Source organism: Ornithorhynchus anatinus, chromosome 1 (genome assembly GCF_004115215.2).
Source record: "Ornithorhynchus anatinus isolate Pmale09 chromosome 1, mOrnAna1.pri.v4, whole genome shotgun sequence".
NCBI lineage: Eukaryota > Metazoa > Chordata > Mammalia > Monotremata > Ornithorhynchidae > Ornithorhynchus > Ornithorhynchus anatinus.
In genome coordinates, this window is record NC_041728.1 from 1499687 (window position 1) to 1517611 (window position 17925).

Here is a 17925-nt window from a genome sequence, read left to right on the forward strand (position 1 = left end):
TGAATTTGCGGCCTCGAGAGCCCGTCGGCCCCACCAACTGTCACCAACAGGCAACCGCCTCAGCAGCCTCAGTCGGACGGATCGGGTGTGGAGCGGCCCCCGGGGAGAAAAAGGAAGTGTCTGCTCCGTCTGGCTGTGGGGTGGAGAGCAGGTCTTGGGGAGGAAAGGGCTCCGGGAGTCAGTTAATCTTTAATGGCTAATCCCGGCTCTGACCCTAGCACCTCCAAGGCCTAGGATGAATAAATACGATCGACTGAATCAATGAGATTGACTGAATGAACGATCTGGGTGGGTTTGTGTTTGCAGCTGCCTTTTTTTTTTTTGCTTCCATTTTCTTGTGGGTGAAGCAGGTCTTGACTTCCATACTTCACTTCCTTTGTGGTGTCGGAGTAGAGCTGTCTTGAGAAAAGGCCCTCTGAGGCTGAGCTCCCGGGAAGCTTTAAGCCATTCCCTCCTGTGCTCTTCTTGTGCATGGTCTTGGGCTTCGGGCTCTGGGAGGCTGGCCTTTCCCCGGTGTGGCCAAGGGAGGGCTATTTGGAATTCTTCTCTCTGGCCACCTCCTCTTCTCTTACTGGGCAGAGAAGCTTGGCTACAAAGAGCCAGGCAGGAGGACGATAGAAAACTCTGGCTCCTAGATCAAAGGCTCAGGGAACCTGAACGGGAATCAGCCGATTAGGGTCTGAATCGTCCAGATACCGTGGACCACAGACGGGCTTAAAATGGGGCAAACGAGATGGAACGGGAGACTCCCAAGACCAATGCCAAGAATCCACCAAGAACCTGCCAGGTGACTGTGCCGTTCTCAGCATGGTGACCCCAACTCTGGCGCTAAGGTTAAACTCAGGGTCTAATGACTCCTTGGAAGCCAGGAGGCTCCCCACTGGATGAACAGCTTTGCTCTTTCATGTCGGGAAGTCAGCCGGTCCAGCTAACCTCCAAACGTCTGCTGCCTGTTAATTGTCGGCGAGTAATGGCTTGGACCCCGACCTGATAAAGCCAAGTATCAAGAGGGAGTTGGTAGGGGTGGGGGGGATGTGAGGGGCTAGTTCCCTCCAGGAACTCTAGGCCAACAGGGAAGCTGCTTGGCCTAATTATAATAACGATATTTGTTAAGTGCTTGCTACAGGCCAAGCACTGTTCTAAGTGCTGGGGTGATCAGATCGTCCCACGTGGGGCTCACAGTCTTAATCCCCACTTTACAGATGAGGTAACTGAGGCACAGAGAAGTTAAAAGAGCTTGCCCAAGGTACACAGCAGACAAGTGGTGGAACGGGGATTAGAATCTACGTCCTCCGACTCCCAAGCCCATACTCTTTCCACTAAGCCATGCTGCTTCTCTAGTGGCAAGGCCTCCTGTGAGACCTTGGGCAAATCACTGAACTTCTCTGGGCCTCAGGTTCCTTATCTGTAAAATGGGGATGAGACCCCTCCCCTTGTCCCCTTCTGCTCAGGTTGTGTGGGACAAAGACTGTGCTGATCTGATTAACCCTGGGGTAGATCGGGGTTAATCAGATCAGCACAGTCTTTGTCCCACACAAATTAACCCCGATCTACCCCAGGCTTAGCACAGTGCTCGGCACACAGAAAATGCTTAATAAATACCAGAACTAGCTGTGTAACTTTTCATTGGCTGGGCAGAGCTAGCCAAGGATCCAAAAAGCAATAAGAAACATCATTTCTCAAGGAGAAGCGGAGTGGCTTAGGGGCTAGAGCCCAAGCCTGGGAGTCAGAAGGATCTGGGTTCCAATTCTAGCTCCACCGCCTAGACAAGTCATTTAACTTCTCTGAACCTCAGTTACTTCATCTGAGAAATGGGGATTAATATTATGAGACCCGTGGGTGGATATGGAATGTGTTCAACCAAATTAGCTTCTATCTACTCCAGCACTTAATACAGTGCCTGCCACATAGTGAGTGCTTAAATACCATAAAAACAAATTCTTCAGCTTCTAACTCCTCTCCCCTTTATGGTCTTATGTGGATTGTGTCAAGCAATCCACATCCCACTGACCCAATTCCCACCTGGAATTGTCAGGGTCACCGGGACCACTTCTGTACATATCATTATCTGAACTCTACCATTTAAGTCTTGTTCACCTAGCCATCTTTCCACTTCCATTTTCCACCTGTCGGTCAATAATCCAATCTCTCTTGCATGACTGTAAACTCCTGGAGGGCGGGGATTGTGTCTTTTCCATCTACCATACTCTCCCAAGTGGGCAGGAGAGTGCACCGAGCACAGAGGCACTAATATGGAATGCTGATCTGTTGAGGGGCTCTTAACTCAGGGGATCTTGCAACATGGAGGGTGGCAAAGCCACTCAAAGGCAAACCCAGGATTGTCCAGAGAGAGGGATGGGCGGCCAGGCTGGAGCCTTCCCCTCCGGGTCGGCCTTGGCGATGGCCTCTCAGCTGGCACATGGCTCGCCGATTCCAGCTGGAGCTGCCCGAGCAGGGCCGCGGGGAACGGGACTTCCTTCCACTCTGCTGGCCGCTGCCCGGTCTGAAATCAGAGCAGGTGCCCCCGGGGTCTCCACGTAAGGCTTCTGAAAGACTCTTCCCTTCCAGGCTCCCAGAGCGGTGGGAATGGTAAGGCTACAGGTTGGCACCGACAGTACAAAGGGCACGGACTGGGTGAAGCCGCGCTTCTGTGGAGCCCTAAAACACCCAAGGGCTCCTGACTCACAGCTTTCCCAGGTTCCCTAGCAGTCGCCTGCGGTTGATGTGATATTTTCGGCTTTCTCTGTCATGTTGAGGTTCTGGCTGGGCGACCACTTTCATTATTACCGCTCTTCTTTCAGGATGCGAGCTGGGAGTAACAGCGGTAAACTTTCCTTTTCTTCCCATTTTTAACAGCGCTTGCTACGTGCCAGGCACTGTACTAAGCAGTGGGGTAAAAAGAAGATGGTCAGGTTGGATACAGTCCCAGTTCCACATGGGGCTCTCACTCTAAATCAAAGGGAATAGGATTTAATCCCTGTTTTACAGACGAAGTAACTGAGGCACAGAGAAATTAAGTAACTTAACCAAGATCCTACAGCAGACAAGTGGCAGAGCCAGCATTAGAACCCAGGTCCTCTGACTCTCAGGCCCCTTTTCCTTCCACTAAGCCATGCTCCTTCCCAGCCAGTCAGATTCTTCGACTGAAACACTTCCCATCCTCTTCTCCCACCTCAAACTTTGCAGTACTGGAGACTGATTTGAATAGATTGACTAAAAGCCATTTCAGTTTAGCATAGATAATGGTTAACCCCAGGGCCCTCTTTGCTCAATGGGTGGTGGAAACCGACATATAAAAATGATATATTTACGCATGTGCCCACACACATATCAAATTCAAAATCTTTGATTACTAATAGATATTTGCATTGCTATCGAACCATATCACCAGACCAATTAACCACTTTTTAATATATTTATATAGATGCCATATCCGCCCCAGCAATTAGTACAGTGCTTCGCACATAATAAGTGCTGAACAAATACCACAATTATTATTAATGGATCAAGTTTGTGAATTAATTCATTGTATATGATTTCTTGTGGGAAACTAGAGTTTGTTTACCACTCTTCCGCTTAACACTCTACTGCCCTGTGATAGGGGAAGAGCAGTATTGGGGTTTCACCTGCATCATCTTCTACTCTTCCCCAAGCCAGCCGATCAATCAGTGGTATTTACTGAGTGCCTGCTGTGGGCCAGGGCGTATACTAAGTACTTGAGAGAGGAATATTCACTAGAGTTGATAGTGTTTGGCACACAACAATATGAGAAATATGAGTGCCTCATCCACAGCCAACGACTCGTCCCAGAGCTCCAGGAATAACCTTGAGCATCCAGGGCCTTCGTCCAAGCCGGGAAGGAGGCATTTCCAGCTCAGTTGATTGATCGGTGTTATTTACCGGGTGCGGAGCACTGTATTAAGCAAGCACTCGTGAGCGTTTGACAGCTGGAAGACCCATTCCCCACCCTCAAGGGGCTTACACTTTAGGCTCCCACATCTTATTCATTCGACTGTATTTATTGAGTGCTTACTGTTGCTGAGCACTGTACTAAGCGCTTGGGAGAGTACAATGTAACAGTAAACAGATGCATTCCCTGCCCACAATAAGCTTATAGCACTAGTGGCAATAGGGGAAGGTCCTCTTCTGAAGGTCCTGCCCCAGGCCCTCACTCCCTCCTCCTTCCCATGCTTGGACAGGTAGTTTCTGACGGGTGGACAGCCACAGGACCAGCGGGTCTCCCGGTCCTGAGCGCTCTCCTCCTTGAACCGTGTGGTTCTTATTCCATCTCTGCCTGGCAAGTCAGGCATGCTGCCAGGGGTTCAAGAAGCAATGGAAAACCCCACCCCGACCCAACACACACACACAGGACTCAAGCAAGAGATCCCGTTTTTCATTTTTTGGCCCCGTCCATCCCTTCTTCCATCTGGTAAAAGTGCGAGGAACAGATCACGTTCGTGCATGGAACACTGGTACGACGACGCCCCCAGGCACAGGCCCCGTGCGGCTGGCAGCCGGGACTCCACGAGATCACCGTCTCTCCGGCCCACGGGCTCGGCCGGCCCCATCCCTCTGGTAGGTCTCCTCCCACTTTTACTTCTTTTGTGGGAAAGCTTATTTTTAAAACCGAGCGTCTCCAACGTGACCCTGCTGGCCAGACAGGGTGGGCGTCCTTTCATGTTCTGTCTGCCTGACTTATGTTTTCGGCCCCGGGGCCGCCGTGAGGGGGAGGTGGGGAGCGGGGAGGCAAGGGCGGTGTGGGCCCCCTCCCCCTGATCCATCCCGGGTAACAGTTCTTGCATCCAGAATGGTCAGAGGTCCCAGGGCATCCGTCCACGTTTCCGGCATACGGCGGCGCCTGCTAATGGCCCTGGAAACTTGCTCTTTCTATTTCCAGGACCAGGACCACACCTCAAAGCAAGCCGAGCTCCAACAGCAGCGTTTCTTCATCAACAGCTACCCTCACTGGGCTCCTCCTGGGAGCAGAGCACCAACCCGACCACCGGCTCAACAGAACGGAAAGTCGTCCTCACGAGAGAGGCCCTTCTCGTCCAGATACTGCAGGGAAGGGACTGCGTCTTTTAATTTTTCCAATCTTTCTCAACAGCTAGTACGGGGCTCCGCCCTGCCCAGGTCATCTTTGGCTAAATCGTAACCTGCTGGAAGGGAGCAACTGTGTCTCTGAGTTCTATGATACTTTTCTACTTCTTAGTTCAGTGCTCTGAACACAGCAGGTGCTCAGTAAATACTGATTGCCTGATTTTCCTAAAATGCCAATGGGAACCCATGGCTCCCTCTCCTTAAAGATCGACAGTAGAACTGGTCCCAGATGGCATATTCCCGACAGCGGGCTTCAAGCCTCAATATGAGTTGGCTTCCTCAAGTTGATCTGCCTCATCTCGGGCTCTCTGACTCTTCCAAGCAGTTGTCTTTCCTCTGAGTGACTCTTCCTGGATTTCTTTCCTGCCGGGACCTCTCTCCCTCCCAACTCGGGTTTGGCAAATCCTGCCATCCTTCAAAGTCCTTCTAGAAAACCACCGCCTCTGTGAGACGCTCCCAGATAGATCCTGCCCTAGCCAGGCCCTGGCCACCAGTCAACTTATCGCTTTATTTCATCACCCTCAGTCGGTCAGTCATCGTATTTATTGAGTGTTTACTGTGTTCAGAGCACTCTACCAAGTGCAGGAGAGAGTACAACACAACAATGAACAGATTCTCGGTCCACAAAGAGCTTACAGTCTAGAGGGCTGCGCTTGGCATTTTTATCTGTGCTCACAGACTTAACTATTTCTCGTGGGCATCTTGCCTATGCTTGTCTGTCCTTCCTGTAGATGGGAAGTTTTTCCAGGGCAAGGGTAGTGTCTTCTACTCCTGAAGCTCCCAGATCAGGTCTTTGCATTCAATAAGTACTTGATTAAAAACCACCAAGGGCCCAGTGATGACGCTGGCTGAAACACCTTCTGAAGGCTCATCTTTTCGGCGGTGTGAAGAGCTGGTGCCTTCTTTCCCCACTCCCTTTGTTGAGAATCCCTAGACTCGTTTCAAAGCTCATTCCTGATGGACTATTTCAGTTACATTTGGTTTAGGCCATGACGGAAGAATCCCAATCCAATATGGCAGTCCCTCAATGGAGCTGAACAATGATGGAGAATGAAATCCCCATCTTGTTGTTTCCCTTCTTTCAGCTTGACCTCTCATCATAGGCTCCATAATTTTCCTTCTCTCTTCTGGTACCTCCTCCCCTCCTCAGAACTGTCCTCCCCATGTCTTTCCCTTCACTGTATACAATACCACTATCCTCCCTATCTCACAAACCTGTAAACTTGGTGTTATATTCGACTCATCTCTCTCATTCAATCCACACAGTAGATTCATCACCAAATCCAGTCGGTTCTACTTTCACGACACTGATAAAATCCACCTTTGTCCCTCCATCCAAATTGCTACCATACTGATCCAAGACCTTATCCTCTCCCTCCTTGATTACTGCCTCCTTGCTGACCTCCCTGCCTCTTGTCTTTCCTCACTTGTCCAGACTTCACTGTGTTGCACGGATCACTTTTCTACAAATACGTTCAGCCCAAGTCTTCTCATTCCTCGAAAACCTCCAATGATTGCCTATCCATCTCCACGTCAGAGACCCCTTTCACACTGGCTTTAAAAGTACTACCCGCTCGCCTCCTTCTACTTCACCTCACGGATCTCCTACTACAGCCAGGCCTGCACACTTCACTCCTCCAGTGACAGCTTACTCATTGTGCCCCAAACTCATTTATCTGGCCACCAACCCCTTTCCCACATCCTCCCCTTAGCCTGGAACTCCCTCCTGCTCCATATAATAATGTTGGTATTTATTAAGTGCTTACTATGTGCAGAGCACTGTTCTAAGCGCTGGGATATACAGGGTAATCAGGTTGTCCCACATGAGGCTCACAGTCTTAATGCCCATTTTACAGATGAGGCAACAGAGGCAGAGAGAAATTAAGTGACTTGCCCACAGTCACTGCTAGACCAACACTCTAAGCCTTACTAAGGCCACATCTCCCCCAAGAAGCCTTCCCCAATGAAACCCTCTTTTACCCAGTTCCTGCTTTCTTCTACATCATCTACGTACTTGAATCTGTGACCTTTGGGCACTTCATGCTCACCCCAGCCTCAACCCCACAGCACATATGTAAATATCTTTAAATTACATCTTATAATTTATTAATATTAATGTCTGTCTCCTCCTCTAGAGTATAAGCTTCTTGTAGGCAGAGAACATAACAGCCAACTCTGCTGTACTGTACTCTCCCAAGCGCTCTACCCATAATAACTGGTCAATTGATTGATTTATCTTCCTGTGAGGGGGGGGGGGGTGTCATCGCTCTAAGTTAACTCTTTCCCGCCGCCTTGGAGGAAGGGTGAAGGGTGTAGAGCTATATAATGATGGTATTTGTTAAGTGGTTACTACGTGCCAGGCACTGTACTAAGCACTGGGGAGGATACAAGCAAATCCTGGTGGACACAGTCCCTGTCCCACGTGGGGCTCACAGGCTCAAGTTCCATTTTACGGATGATGGAACTGAGGCACAGAGAAGTGAAGTAAGGTCCTGCAGCAGAGAAATGACTGATGATTCTCTGAAGATATTTTTCTACATGTGCCGACTCCCCGTGGTAGATTCTGGGCTTCCTGAGTGTAATACTTTTTCTGCACCTTGCTCAGAGTTTTGTACGTATGGTCATTTAATAAATATACGGCATTTAGTCAAGTTGCCTCAACTGCATAATTCCCCTACCCCAGATTTTGAGGAGGAAATATAAGATTGTATTTGGGAATCACCTAATTGTAAGCAGCGATAGCTGCCACAACAGGATAGGAAGACGAGGAGAAGGAGAAGGATATGTGATAAGGTGGCATGGGTAGGTGGAAAAAAAATTGGGCAAAAAATGGGGCAATTATGTGAATACACACAGTATGTACCGATGAGGGGAATGTTCAATCACAGACACATAGAGCCTCACTGTAGGGCAGGAATTCAGAGCGATTACTTTTGAGGAGGAACGTATCGCATAGAGATGCAGTGAGGATGTAACTTATTTTCTGATTTCCTGATCTGGAAGAACTTCTATTTGTTAGCTTAGACTCTCTGGAATTCCTAATTTAGAGAAAGTTTCTTAGGGGGTCCAGAAGGTTTTCATCTGTTCTCTTGGGGGGGGGGAGGCTTTTCCCAGCTTAAATAAAACAATACAGAAGGAGCTGGGGAGATCAGGGATGATCTTTTCTATAAGAGCCGAGCTAGAGACAACAGTCTGAAGCGTGGAGCAATTATTACCTAGGCTGAATGAATAAAGCACCAGTTTCTCACCAAATCTTTTCTCGGTGTAAATTACTACTTGCCGTTGACAAGAGCTGTCGGGTCCAAAATAAACCCAGACTGTTGTTTCAAGAGTGAGGCTCCTAATATTTTCTACTACTCCAATAAAAAAGGCACTTTCTGTATGTACGTGTGTGTTTGTGTGCGCGCGCTCAGCATGTGCAGCTCTCCATATTTTTATTGGCCAACAATGAGTTCTCCAGAAAGGACCTTTTATCCTTTAAAAATGATGCCCCCCCAATTCACATACTTAGCATAGTTTACCAACATTTCGACGGGGCACGGAGAAGCCACCGACGCGAGTCCGGCCACGGGCCCGCAGGGAAAGCCACAGGCAAGGACAGAGAAATTACGGTAGCTGCCCCAGAACCTCCTGCTGTCTTGAACGAAATATCATTCAAGTGCAGTGCAGTGTAATCCTGGTTCAAAGTGACCCAGGGAGTGCAAAGGGAATGAGACCCGAGAACAGGCGACAGAGTCATCGGGAGCCCCATCCTGGGGCTGGGCGGGCAGGCGGATGCCCGGACCCAATGATGACTTGGGGCAGCTTGAGTGAGCCTGTGTAAGATGAATCTTTTCTGGAAGTCTGACAGACGAAACTAAAGCTACTTGGGCTCTGATTTCTATTTTCCGGGAACTCATTTATTTTCCAATTCTCCTTCCTCTTTCCTGCCATTTCCTGAGCCGGACTCCAGTTTCTAGGTATAAAACCTTTTGTGGCGACAGGGTTTTTCAGGGGAAAAGCAACTCGTAAAGCCAATGGGTACATTCTGAAATTGGACAGGAGAAAAAGCTGTAGCATTTCTTTAAGCGAGACACTAACCCACAGCCCACATATCCACACTTGCCAAATACCACACTGACGGAAGAAAACTACTCCCCGACTCCCAAACCCCTAAACAATGGCTAGATCCTTGGGGAGGCAGTGTGACCTAGAAGAAAGAGCATGGGGCTGGGAATCAGGAGACCCGGGTTCTAGTCCAAGTTCTCCCACCTGCAGCAGCGTGACCGTAGTCAACTCCTTTATCATCTCTGGTCCTCTCTTTCCTCATCACCAAAATGGGTCTGAGATATCCGTTCTCCCTCCCTCTTCGGCACTGAGTCCCACATGGGACAGGAGCTGTGTCTGATCTGCTTCTCCGGTATTCACCCCAGCATTTAGTGCTGCGCTTGGCTCAGGGCCTGCTCTGATCATCATCGCCACCACTATTACGATGACTATTATCCAGTTATCAAATTGCAGTCTGCCCTGCGATTGTGAAGCCAAGTATCTTGGGAGAGAAATAAACTTCCCATTCGGGATTCCCAGGGCTTCCGTGTGTTGGGAGGCGGGCAAGACTGCAGTCTGGCCAAACCCCAGCTTGTGCCGCAGCATGCGCGCTCTGACCGTTTCTTCCGAAACCTTCGGACGTGTGCCGCCAGTCCCCTCCCCAAACACTCCAATCCTGCGAGACGCAGGTGGGCATCCTCAGATCACAAGGGCCAGGGGTTGGGGGAGGGAGGAGACATGCCAGGGTCCAGCATTCAACCCAGCGCCAGAGAGAAACAGTAAAGCGACACTCACCCCCTTGTCGATGCTCCCCGTCTGACAGAGGGTTCCCTCCGCGGCAGGAATGCTGTTGGTAACACAGCGATTGCTTTTGCTGAGGCACCAGAGCTCTCTACACACTTCCTGGAGGAGGAGGAGGCCAAAGCGGGGTCGTTAGAATTACAGTCTCCAGCGGCTTCCAGCCTCTCCAAAAACCGACACACGAGCGCGGACAGACTTACTTCCTAAAGAGACAACGAGAACGGACGGTGCTGTTAATAGGCCGAAGCGAAGGGGGATGATAACCGCGGTACTCGGTAAGCGCTTACTCTGTGCCAAGCACTGTACTAAGTGCTGAGGTAACTACAGGATCATCAGATCAGGCAGTCCCCACCCCACATAAGGCTCACAGTTTAAGTCCTGGGCCGTTACTTAGCGATGGGTCATTTTCGTGTCACTTCAAAAAGCCACAACCCTCTAAGGATGTTCTGCCAATCCAACCCGGCAGGACCTGTTGTAGTATATTACAGAAAGTGTCTTCCCTATCTCTGGGGAAAAGAAGTTCCATTGGGAAAGTCTGCTGCAAGGACTTCACCCTCCTTGGGTGGGGACGGTGACAGATGTGCTTCAGATATTTTTAAAGCTGGCTGCCCATTTGCTAGGTTGCCTCAGTTTTCCCCCAGCTGGGGGCAAAAAAAGACACATTTCCTTGGAAACGCGGAAGGAAGATGGTTAAGGGAAGCCCCAGTCCAGGGGGAGAGAAGCTGGCTACTTCTGAGTCTCGGCCACGCGGAGGAATCCTGAGCTTTGAGCTCCTCCTCTCTCCATGCCTCTCTTCATGAGCTCTCTAAGCATTCTAGCCTGGACAGCCCCAGCCCCGTTGACCGCCTGGCTGGGGATCAGAGGTGACCGAGGCCAAGTCCTGGCAGGCTCGCCGTTCGCTGGTTCCCAGCTCAGGATTCCTCCGGGCGGCCGAGACTCAGGTGAGCCCTGGAACGGTAGTCGACCTGGTTTTAGGGCTGTCCCAGATTGTCTCCCGGGGCCAAGGCTGCACCCCAGGGGGAGGGTCATCTCCCATGCCCTTACTTGAGTACCAATTACTGCCAGGTGGCCCAGAGACCGAGCGCAGATGCCAACACAGGAGCAGCATCGCCCCCAAAGGAACCCGGATCAGCGGCAGGGGGTGATCCCCAAACTTTCAGGAAGAGCTGAACCCCATGATCGCTCTCACCCTCCCCGTCACTAGGATCCCCGGCTTTCTCAGCTGGAATCGCTCAAACAAAGGAATCCGTTTCAAACCTGGCACTCCTTGTTTTACTCTCTAATTCATAATCCTTTGAATTTTCTTGGAGACTCCAAAATTTGCCTCACTATGTCTTTAGGCCAACCCAAGCTGGAGGATGTGTGCTCGAGGAGGGAGCGGCAAGGTTGTTTTCCCTATGGATATCCTGAGATCCTACTGCCGGCACAGCTCCAGCTTTGGACTCAACAGAAAGCGCCAGAAGAACGATAGCAACGTGGTTTGCGGCTAGTTTGTCACACCCGCTGAACAATTTCCATTAGGGGGAGACTCTCCAGTGGACAAAAATGAGGAAGATGAAGAGGAGAAGGAGAGGAAGATGAGGAGATGGAGTGCCAGCCCTTTCAGGCAGGGATGAACTGATATTTTTCTGTTACAATTTCAAATTTATTTAAAGTTGCCTGTCTCTCGCTCTCTGTCTCTCTCGCTCTCTGTCTCTCTCTCCCACTCCTCACCCGCTCCCCTTGCCCGGAATTGTCTCCGTGCTTAGCATGAGGCTTCCTGCACTACAACACTCAATTAATGTGATGACTGATCCTGCAGGATTTGTAGGGATTCAAATAAAAAGTTGGCCCTGGGGAGATTTTCTTGTCCCATTTCATAAACTCTTCACTCCCCATTACCTAGGATCTGGCATCTTCTCAAGCTGGGGCCAACAACAAGGATACATCAGAATTAATTATTCAGCTTCTGAACCTCCCTTCTCTCCTCACTTTTGGAAGTGTTGAGCCCATGTGTTTCAACCAAGCTGTTGAGACAAATTTCAACACAGCCTATTGTGTGCAGAGGAACAAGGGCTTCTTAAATATTCACATTTATTTACATTGTCATTTGCAACTTCCAGATTTCTAGTCTGCCTGATTTGGGGGACTGAAGGCCCCAGTGCATATGTTAAGGATAAAGAGAATTGATAATTGGAACAAATGTTTTCACCCATGAAAAATCGCACATTTAACAGTTTAACGTTTATCAAATGGAAATATTTCTCACAAACTACCTTCTGAAATTATATAAAAAAAGAAAGTGAAGCAAGGAGGGGGGAAATGGACTTTCTAAGGAAATTCCCCAGATGTGTGGAAAAATTGTTTGTGGAAAAATCGAGCTTGGGCCCCTCTGACCACAATGGCACAATTTATCATTCTATAGAAGGGATTTTTTTTTTCCTCTCAACAAAATACAAACAAACTTGTTGGAGCACTCCTGAGCCTCTTGAAGATTGAGCCACTCACCCCCCCACACCCCCCCAATAAAATCACTTTCCCTGACAGTCTGAATGGAATGAACAATTGGGGGAGGAAAGGGGGGAGTGGACCATCAAGTCTTCCTGGAAAACCAAATTTCCCAAATGAGAGGACAAGCCGCATGTCTCTTTATGATTAGTCTATCTACTGGGGAGGGCAAATTAGTAATCTGGAGATAATGATTCCCTTTTTGACCATTAGATTTTTGCAAAAACGGGCCCTAAAAGGGTCATTAGTGTGCCCAAAGCATTACGTCCCTCAAGACTACCTTAACCCCCACCACCCCCGGGGCTCTGGATTCGAGACTTCCTCAGACTTCCTCCCTCTGTCAGTAACATCTCCTAGCAGATGTTTCCAATATACCAGTTGAAAGTCACACAGAGCCCTGCCCGGGGAGGTCAGGACCAGAGGGGTGTTTAGAAAGGTTACTTCTGTTTTATCCCACAAGAGAAGAGATTACGGACTAGCATATGGTGACCTGATCCCCCTGCCCCCACCCCCATACCGCTTCCCTCCAGGTGTCCAGAGGCCATCGGATGAGAGAGGATAATGTATCCTTGTCCCAGCCTTAAATAGGGTTTAATCCTATTGTGTGGATTACTCGGTGAAAGAGACACTGGAAACTGAGGAAATGCCGTTTAACCTGAGATGCAGGCCGAGAACTCAACCTGCCACTGAATACGTGAGTGCAAACTCTCATTTCTCCAAGACAGATGAGAGGGTTTGACTGACCCCCTCCCCCCACGGCAAATCCGGGCTGAAACCTGAAGCTCGGCATGGGAAAGCTGACCAGTTTTAACCCGTCCCGCCATCTTGAAAGCTCTCAGCTCGTGCTCTGAACCGAGCCGGGTCCACGGAAGAGGAAGAAGAGCAAATGAAACCCACTCCCGCTCACTGCCTCCCACTAAAAAGTCTGGCCAATCTGACTCCTGCTGGAATGAAGAATGAAGTCCTCCAGAGGTCACCTCGTCTAACGCTTGCCCGTTGGTGGAGGGGTGGCTAAATCAACCCAAACAGGAAAGGGGGACATTGGTGAGGGCTGCATGGGGGTCAGAGGGTGGAGAGGGGGGTGAATGGCAGCTGTGGTTGAGAACCCATGCCAGAGCTCAACTGATCTCCCCATCAGGACACTTTTCCTATAAAAAACACCTCCCTTAGAGAAGCAGCCTGGCCCAGCGGAAAGATTACAGACCTGGGAGTCAGAGGACCTGAGTTCTGATCCCGGCTCTGTCCCGTACCTGCTCTGTGACTTCACTTCTCTGTGCCTCAGTTCCCTCATCTGCAGAATGGCGATTCAATACCTAGTCTCCCTCCTACTTAATTAACGGTGGTATTTGTTAAGCGCTTACTATGTGCAAAGCACTGTTCTAAGCATCGGGGATACAAGGTGATCAGGTTGTCACACGTGGGGCTCACAGTTGTCACCCCCATTTTACAGATAAGGTCACTGAGGCACAGAGAAGTTAAGTGACTTGCCCAAAGTCTCACGGCTGGCAAGCGGCGGAGCTGGGATTCAAACCCATGAACTCTGACTCCCAAGCCCGGGCTCTTTCCACTGTGCCATGCTGCTTCTCAACTTCTACTGCTTCTGCTTAGATTGCGAGCCCTCTGTGGGACCTGATTATTTTCTGTCTCCCCTGCTTAATCTAGTGATTAGTGCTTGGCACACATTCAGCACTTAACAAATACAACATGAATAATTAATATAATAATAATCGTTGTATTTGTTAATAATATTATTATTATATTAAGTATTCAGAAAGGACCCTCTAGGCTATAAGCTCACTGTGGGCAAGGAACGTGTCAATAAGCCCTCAAGAAATACGAATGATTGATCAAATGAATGACCTTCAGCTCTCCCACAGGCCAAGGCCAAGCCAGCCTGCTCAGCTCTGCCTCAGAGCGGGTGGGGATCCATAAGGAGAGTACGACCCTTAGGTAGTGCTCAGCCTTGTTCAGCTTTCCGGGTCAGGTAGGCCCAGCTAGCTTCCGTTCACCTTTCCTTGGGAGCCCAATTTCCAGCTCTTTAGAACTCCTCACTGGTATTTAAAACAATTAAGCACCTTGACCCTCCCTATCTCACCTCACTGCTCTCCAACTACAACCCAGCCAGCATACTTTGTTCCTCTAATGCCAGTCCATTCACTGTACCTCAATCTCGTCTCTCTCGCTGCCGACCTCTCGCCCACGTCCTGCCTCTGGCATGGAATGCCCTCTTCTCGTATCCGACAATCTCCCTCCCCACCTTCAAAGCCTTATTGAAGGTACATCTCCTCTGAGAGGCCTTCCCCGTCCCCCCTCATTTCCTCTTCTCTCACTCCCTTCTGCATCTCCCTTGCACTTGGATTTCTTCCCTTTATTCATCCCACTGCACTTACGAATGCACATATAATTTATTAATTTATATTAAGGTCTGTCTCCCCCTCTAGACTCTAGACTGTAAGGTCGCTGCAGGCAGGGAACGTATCTACCAAGTCCCCCGATTAGACTGTAAGCCCGTCAAAGGGCAGGGACTGTCTCTATTACCGATTTGTACATTCCAAGCGCTTAGTACAGTGCTCTGCACGTAGTAAGCGCTCAATAAATACTACTGAATGAATGAATGAATGAACTCAGTTATACTGTACTCTCCCAAGCACTTAGTTCAGTGCTCTGGACACAGTAAGCCCTCAATAAATGTGATTGATTGATTGCCTCTAAAGCCTTTACAAATTCTCCTCCTCTCCTCGAATGGGACTGAGAACTCTGACAACACTTGGATCACAGGGAGAAAGTCAGTGGGCTGGGATCCCCCTCACTGAATTGTAAGCTTCTTGAGAGCGGGGACCATGTTTTTTTCTTCTACTCTTAAGCGCCCAACACAGCACTCTGCACCTAGTGAGTGCCCAGTTTAGTGCACTGCCCAGAGGAGGTCCTAGAGAGGCGATCAATACAGCGCGCTGCCCGGGACGGACACCCAGGACAGCGTTCTGCACAACTGGTTCAGTGAGGAGCGAGAGACACGTTAAACGACCACAGGTTGGTGTTACTCTGAAAGGGAGATGGTGCCCTCACCGAGATGACATGGCCAAAACCGAGGTTCACCGGGCTTGCGCCCACACAATTAAAGGGAGGGATCCGGGCTTTGAGACTCAGTGGGTGAGATCCAGACCCTTGGATGCTTTCCTAAGCACTCAGTACAGTTCCCGGCACTCAGAAGGTGCTCAATACATAGACCGCTGCTGTTATTAATATCCTCTAGGCTCTGCTTTGCCCTCCTTGGTTCCGAGGAGAGGGAAAGCAAGGCCTGGTGATAACCATCGTAATAATAACTGTGGTATTCCTTAAGCGCTTACTACGTGCCAGGCACTGTACTAAACCCTGGGGAGGATACAAGCAAATCGGGTTGGACGAAGCACAGGCCGGGAAGCCAGAGGGCCTGGGTCCTAATCCCAGCTCTGCCAATTGCCTGCTGTGTGAGCTTGGGCAAGTCGCTTAACTTCTCTGGGCCTCAGTTTCCTCAACTGCAAAATGGGCATTCAGTACCTGTTCTCCCTCCTACTACTTGGACTGCGTGCCCCATTTGGGTCAGGGATTGTATCCAGTCTGATTAACGTGCACTACACAGAACACTGCTTGATGAGTAGTGAGTGCCTAACAAATACCATAAAAAAAACAAAGAGCAAACATACCCGGTACCCGTGCGCATGTTTATGGGTTCGCCCTAAATCCACACTAGCTGAGAAAAACTTCACAGATAATAAAACGCACCACGGGTTAGCCAACCGTTTGCCAAGAGTAATACGGTTCGTCGCATTGCTGAGGTTTCCGTCTGGGGCCCCGAGTCATTCTTTGGGCTTGCGCTGCGTCTTGATGCGAACCAGTAAACGGGGCACTATTTATCGTTAACATTCACTAAACACTACAGCTGCTTTACAGTGTTCTCCGGGTGGGATTTCGCCCTTCGGAACGGGGCGCGGCAGAATCCCGGCTGGGTCCCGAACTCGACCGCTGTGCCGCTGAGGCGCTAGGCTGTTGGGGCGTGCGATCCCTGAGATGGCAAGGCTGCCTTGAACACGAGTGGCTGCTCCAACTTCTACTTCCTCCCTGAGCTTAAACGCATTAATGCGGGGCATTGTTTCGGGAACAGGCGCTACTGTTTCCATGTTCCTCGGTTTTTCTAGGAAGAAAGAAGCAGCGGCTCGAGGAAAATGCAGAGCGGGGTGAGGGTGGAACTCCCAGGGCGAGTTCGTCGCTCACTCCGGATGGGGGGATTTGCCGCTGGACATTCTAGGGAGGCGGCGAATGGATTCCAGAGGAGTGAGAAGGCATTTTGGGGGAGGGGTGGGGAAGATGATGATGTAACCCAGGATCCCTTCGCTGTGCCAAGTCAGAAATGCCCTAGAACGGAATGCCTTGGGACTAAGAGCTGAGTCCCGCCTGTTTATCTCAGGCCCACCCCAGCACTCAGACAGTGCTTGACGCAGAGCAAGTGCCTAAATACCACATTTATTAGGATTGAGAGCATGTTGTTCCCACACTGACAGTCGAGCCGAGCTCACTTTCCCTCCCCGGCCGGGACCGGGAAAACCCTCTCTCCCCAAGGTGAGGCCGAAGGCGGCAGAACGGGGAAGACCATTTCCCCTGAAACCTACAGCGTAACAATACTTGTCTGAATTACTGAATTTAATAATGTTGGTATTTTTGGTATTTGTTAAGCGCTTACTATGTGCCGAGCACTGTTCTAAGCGCTGGGATAGACATAGGGGAATCAGGTTGTCCCACATGGGGCTCACAGTCTTAATCCCCATTTTACAGATGAGGGAACTGAAGCACAGAGAAGTTAAGTGACTTGCCCACAGTCACACAGCCGACAAGTGGCAGAGCTGGGATTTGAACTCATGAGCCCTGACTCCAAAGCCCGTGCTCTTTCCACGGAATTTGATGTCACGTGATACCCCGAGCTCATATGAAGCAGTGTGGCTCAGTGGAAAGAGCACGGGCTTGAGAGTCAGAGGTCGTGGGTTCGAATCCCAGATCTGCCACTTGTCAGCTGGGTGACTGTGGGCAAGTCATGTCACTTCTCTGTGCCTCAGTTACCTTATCTGTAAAATGGGGATTAAGACCATGAGCCTCACGTGGGACAACCTGATTACTCTGTATCTACTTCAGCGCTTAGGACAGTGCTCGGCACATAGTAAGCGCTTACCAAATACCAACATTACTATTATCCCCTGATTACACTGTCTCTATCTGTTGCCGAACTGTCCATTCCAAGTGCTTACTACAGTGCTCTGCACATAGTAAGCGCTCCATAAATACTATTGGATGAATATTGAATGAATATATCACAGACCACCATTCTCCCCACTTTCTAAACCTTACTAAAATCACATCTCCTCCACGAGGCCTTCCTTGGCTAAGCCCTCATTTCCCCTAGTCCCTCTCCCTTCTAGGTCCCCTACACACACAGATCTGTATCCCCAAACACTTATTATTCACCCTACCCTCTGTACCACA

The 17925-nt window shown here is 49.8% G+C and overlaps 1 protein-coding gene across 1 annotated transcript in view; it reads right to left on the reverse strand.

Moving 5' to 3' along the window:
• ADAMTS6 (ADAM metallopeptidase with thrombospondin type 1 motif 6) overlaps positions 1–17925 on the reverse strand; it is a 94879-nt gene that overhangs the window by 45995 nt on the left and 30959 nt on the right. Inside the window, exon 5 of the mRNA XM_029075956.2 lies at positions 9922–10029. Coding sequence (XP_028931789.2) covers positions 9922–10029 — 108 coding nt within the window. The remainder of the gene's footprint in view (positions 1–9921; positions 10030–17925) is intronic.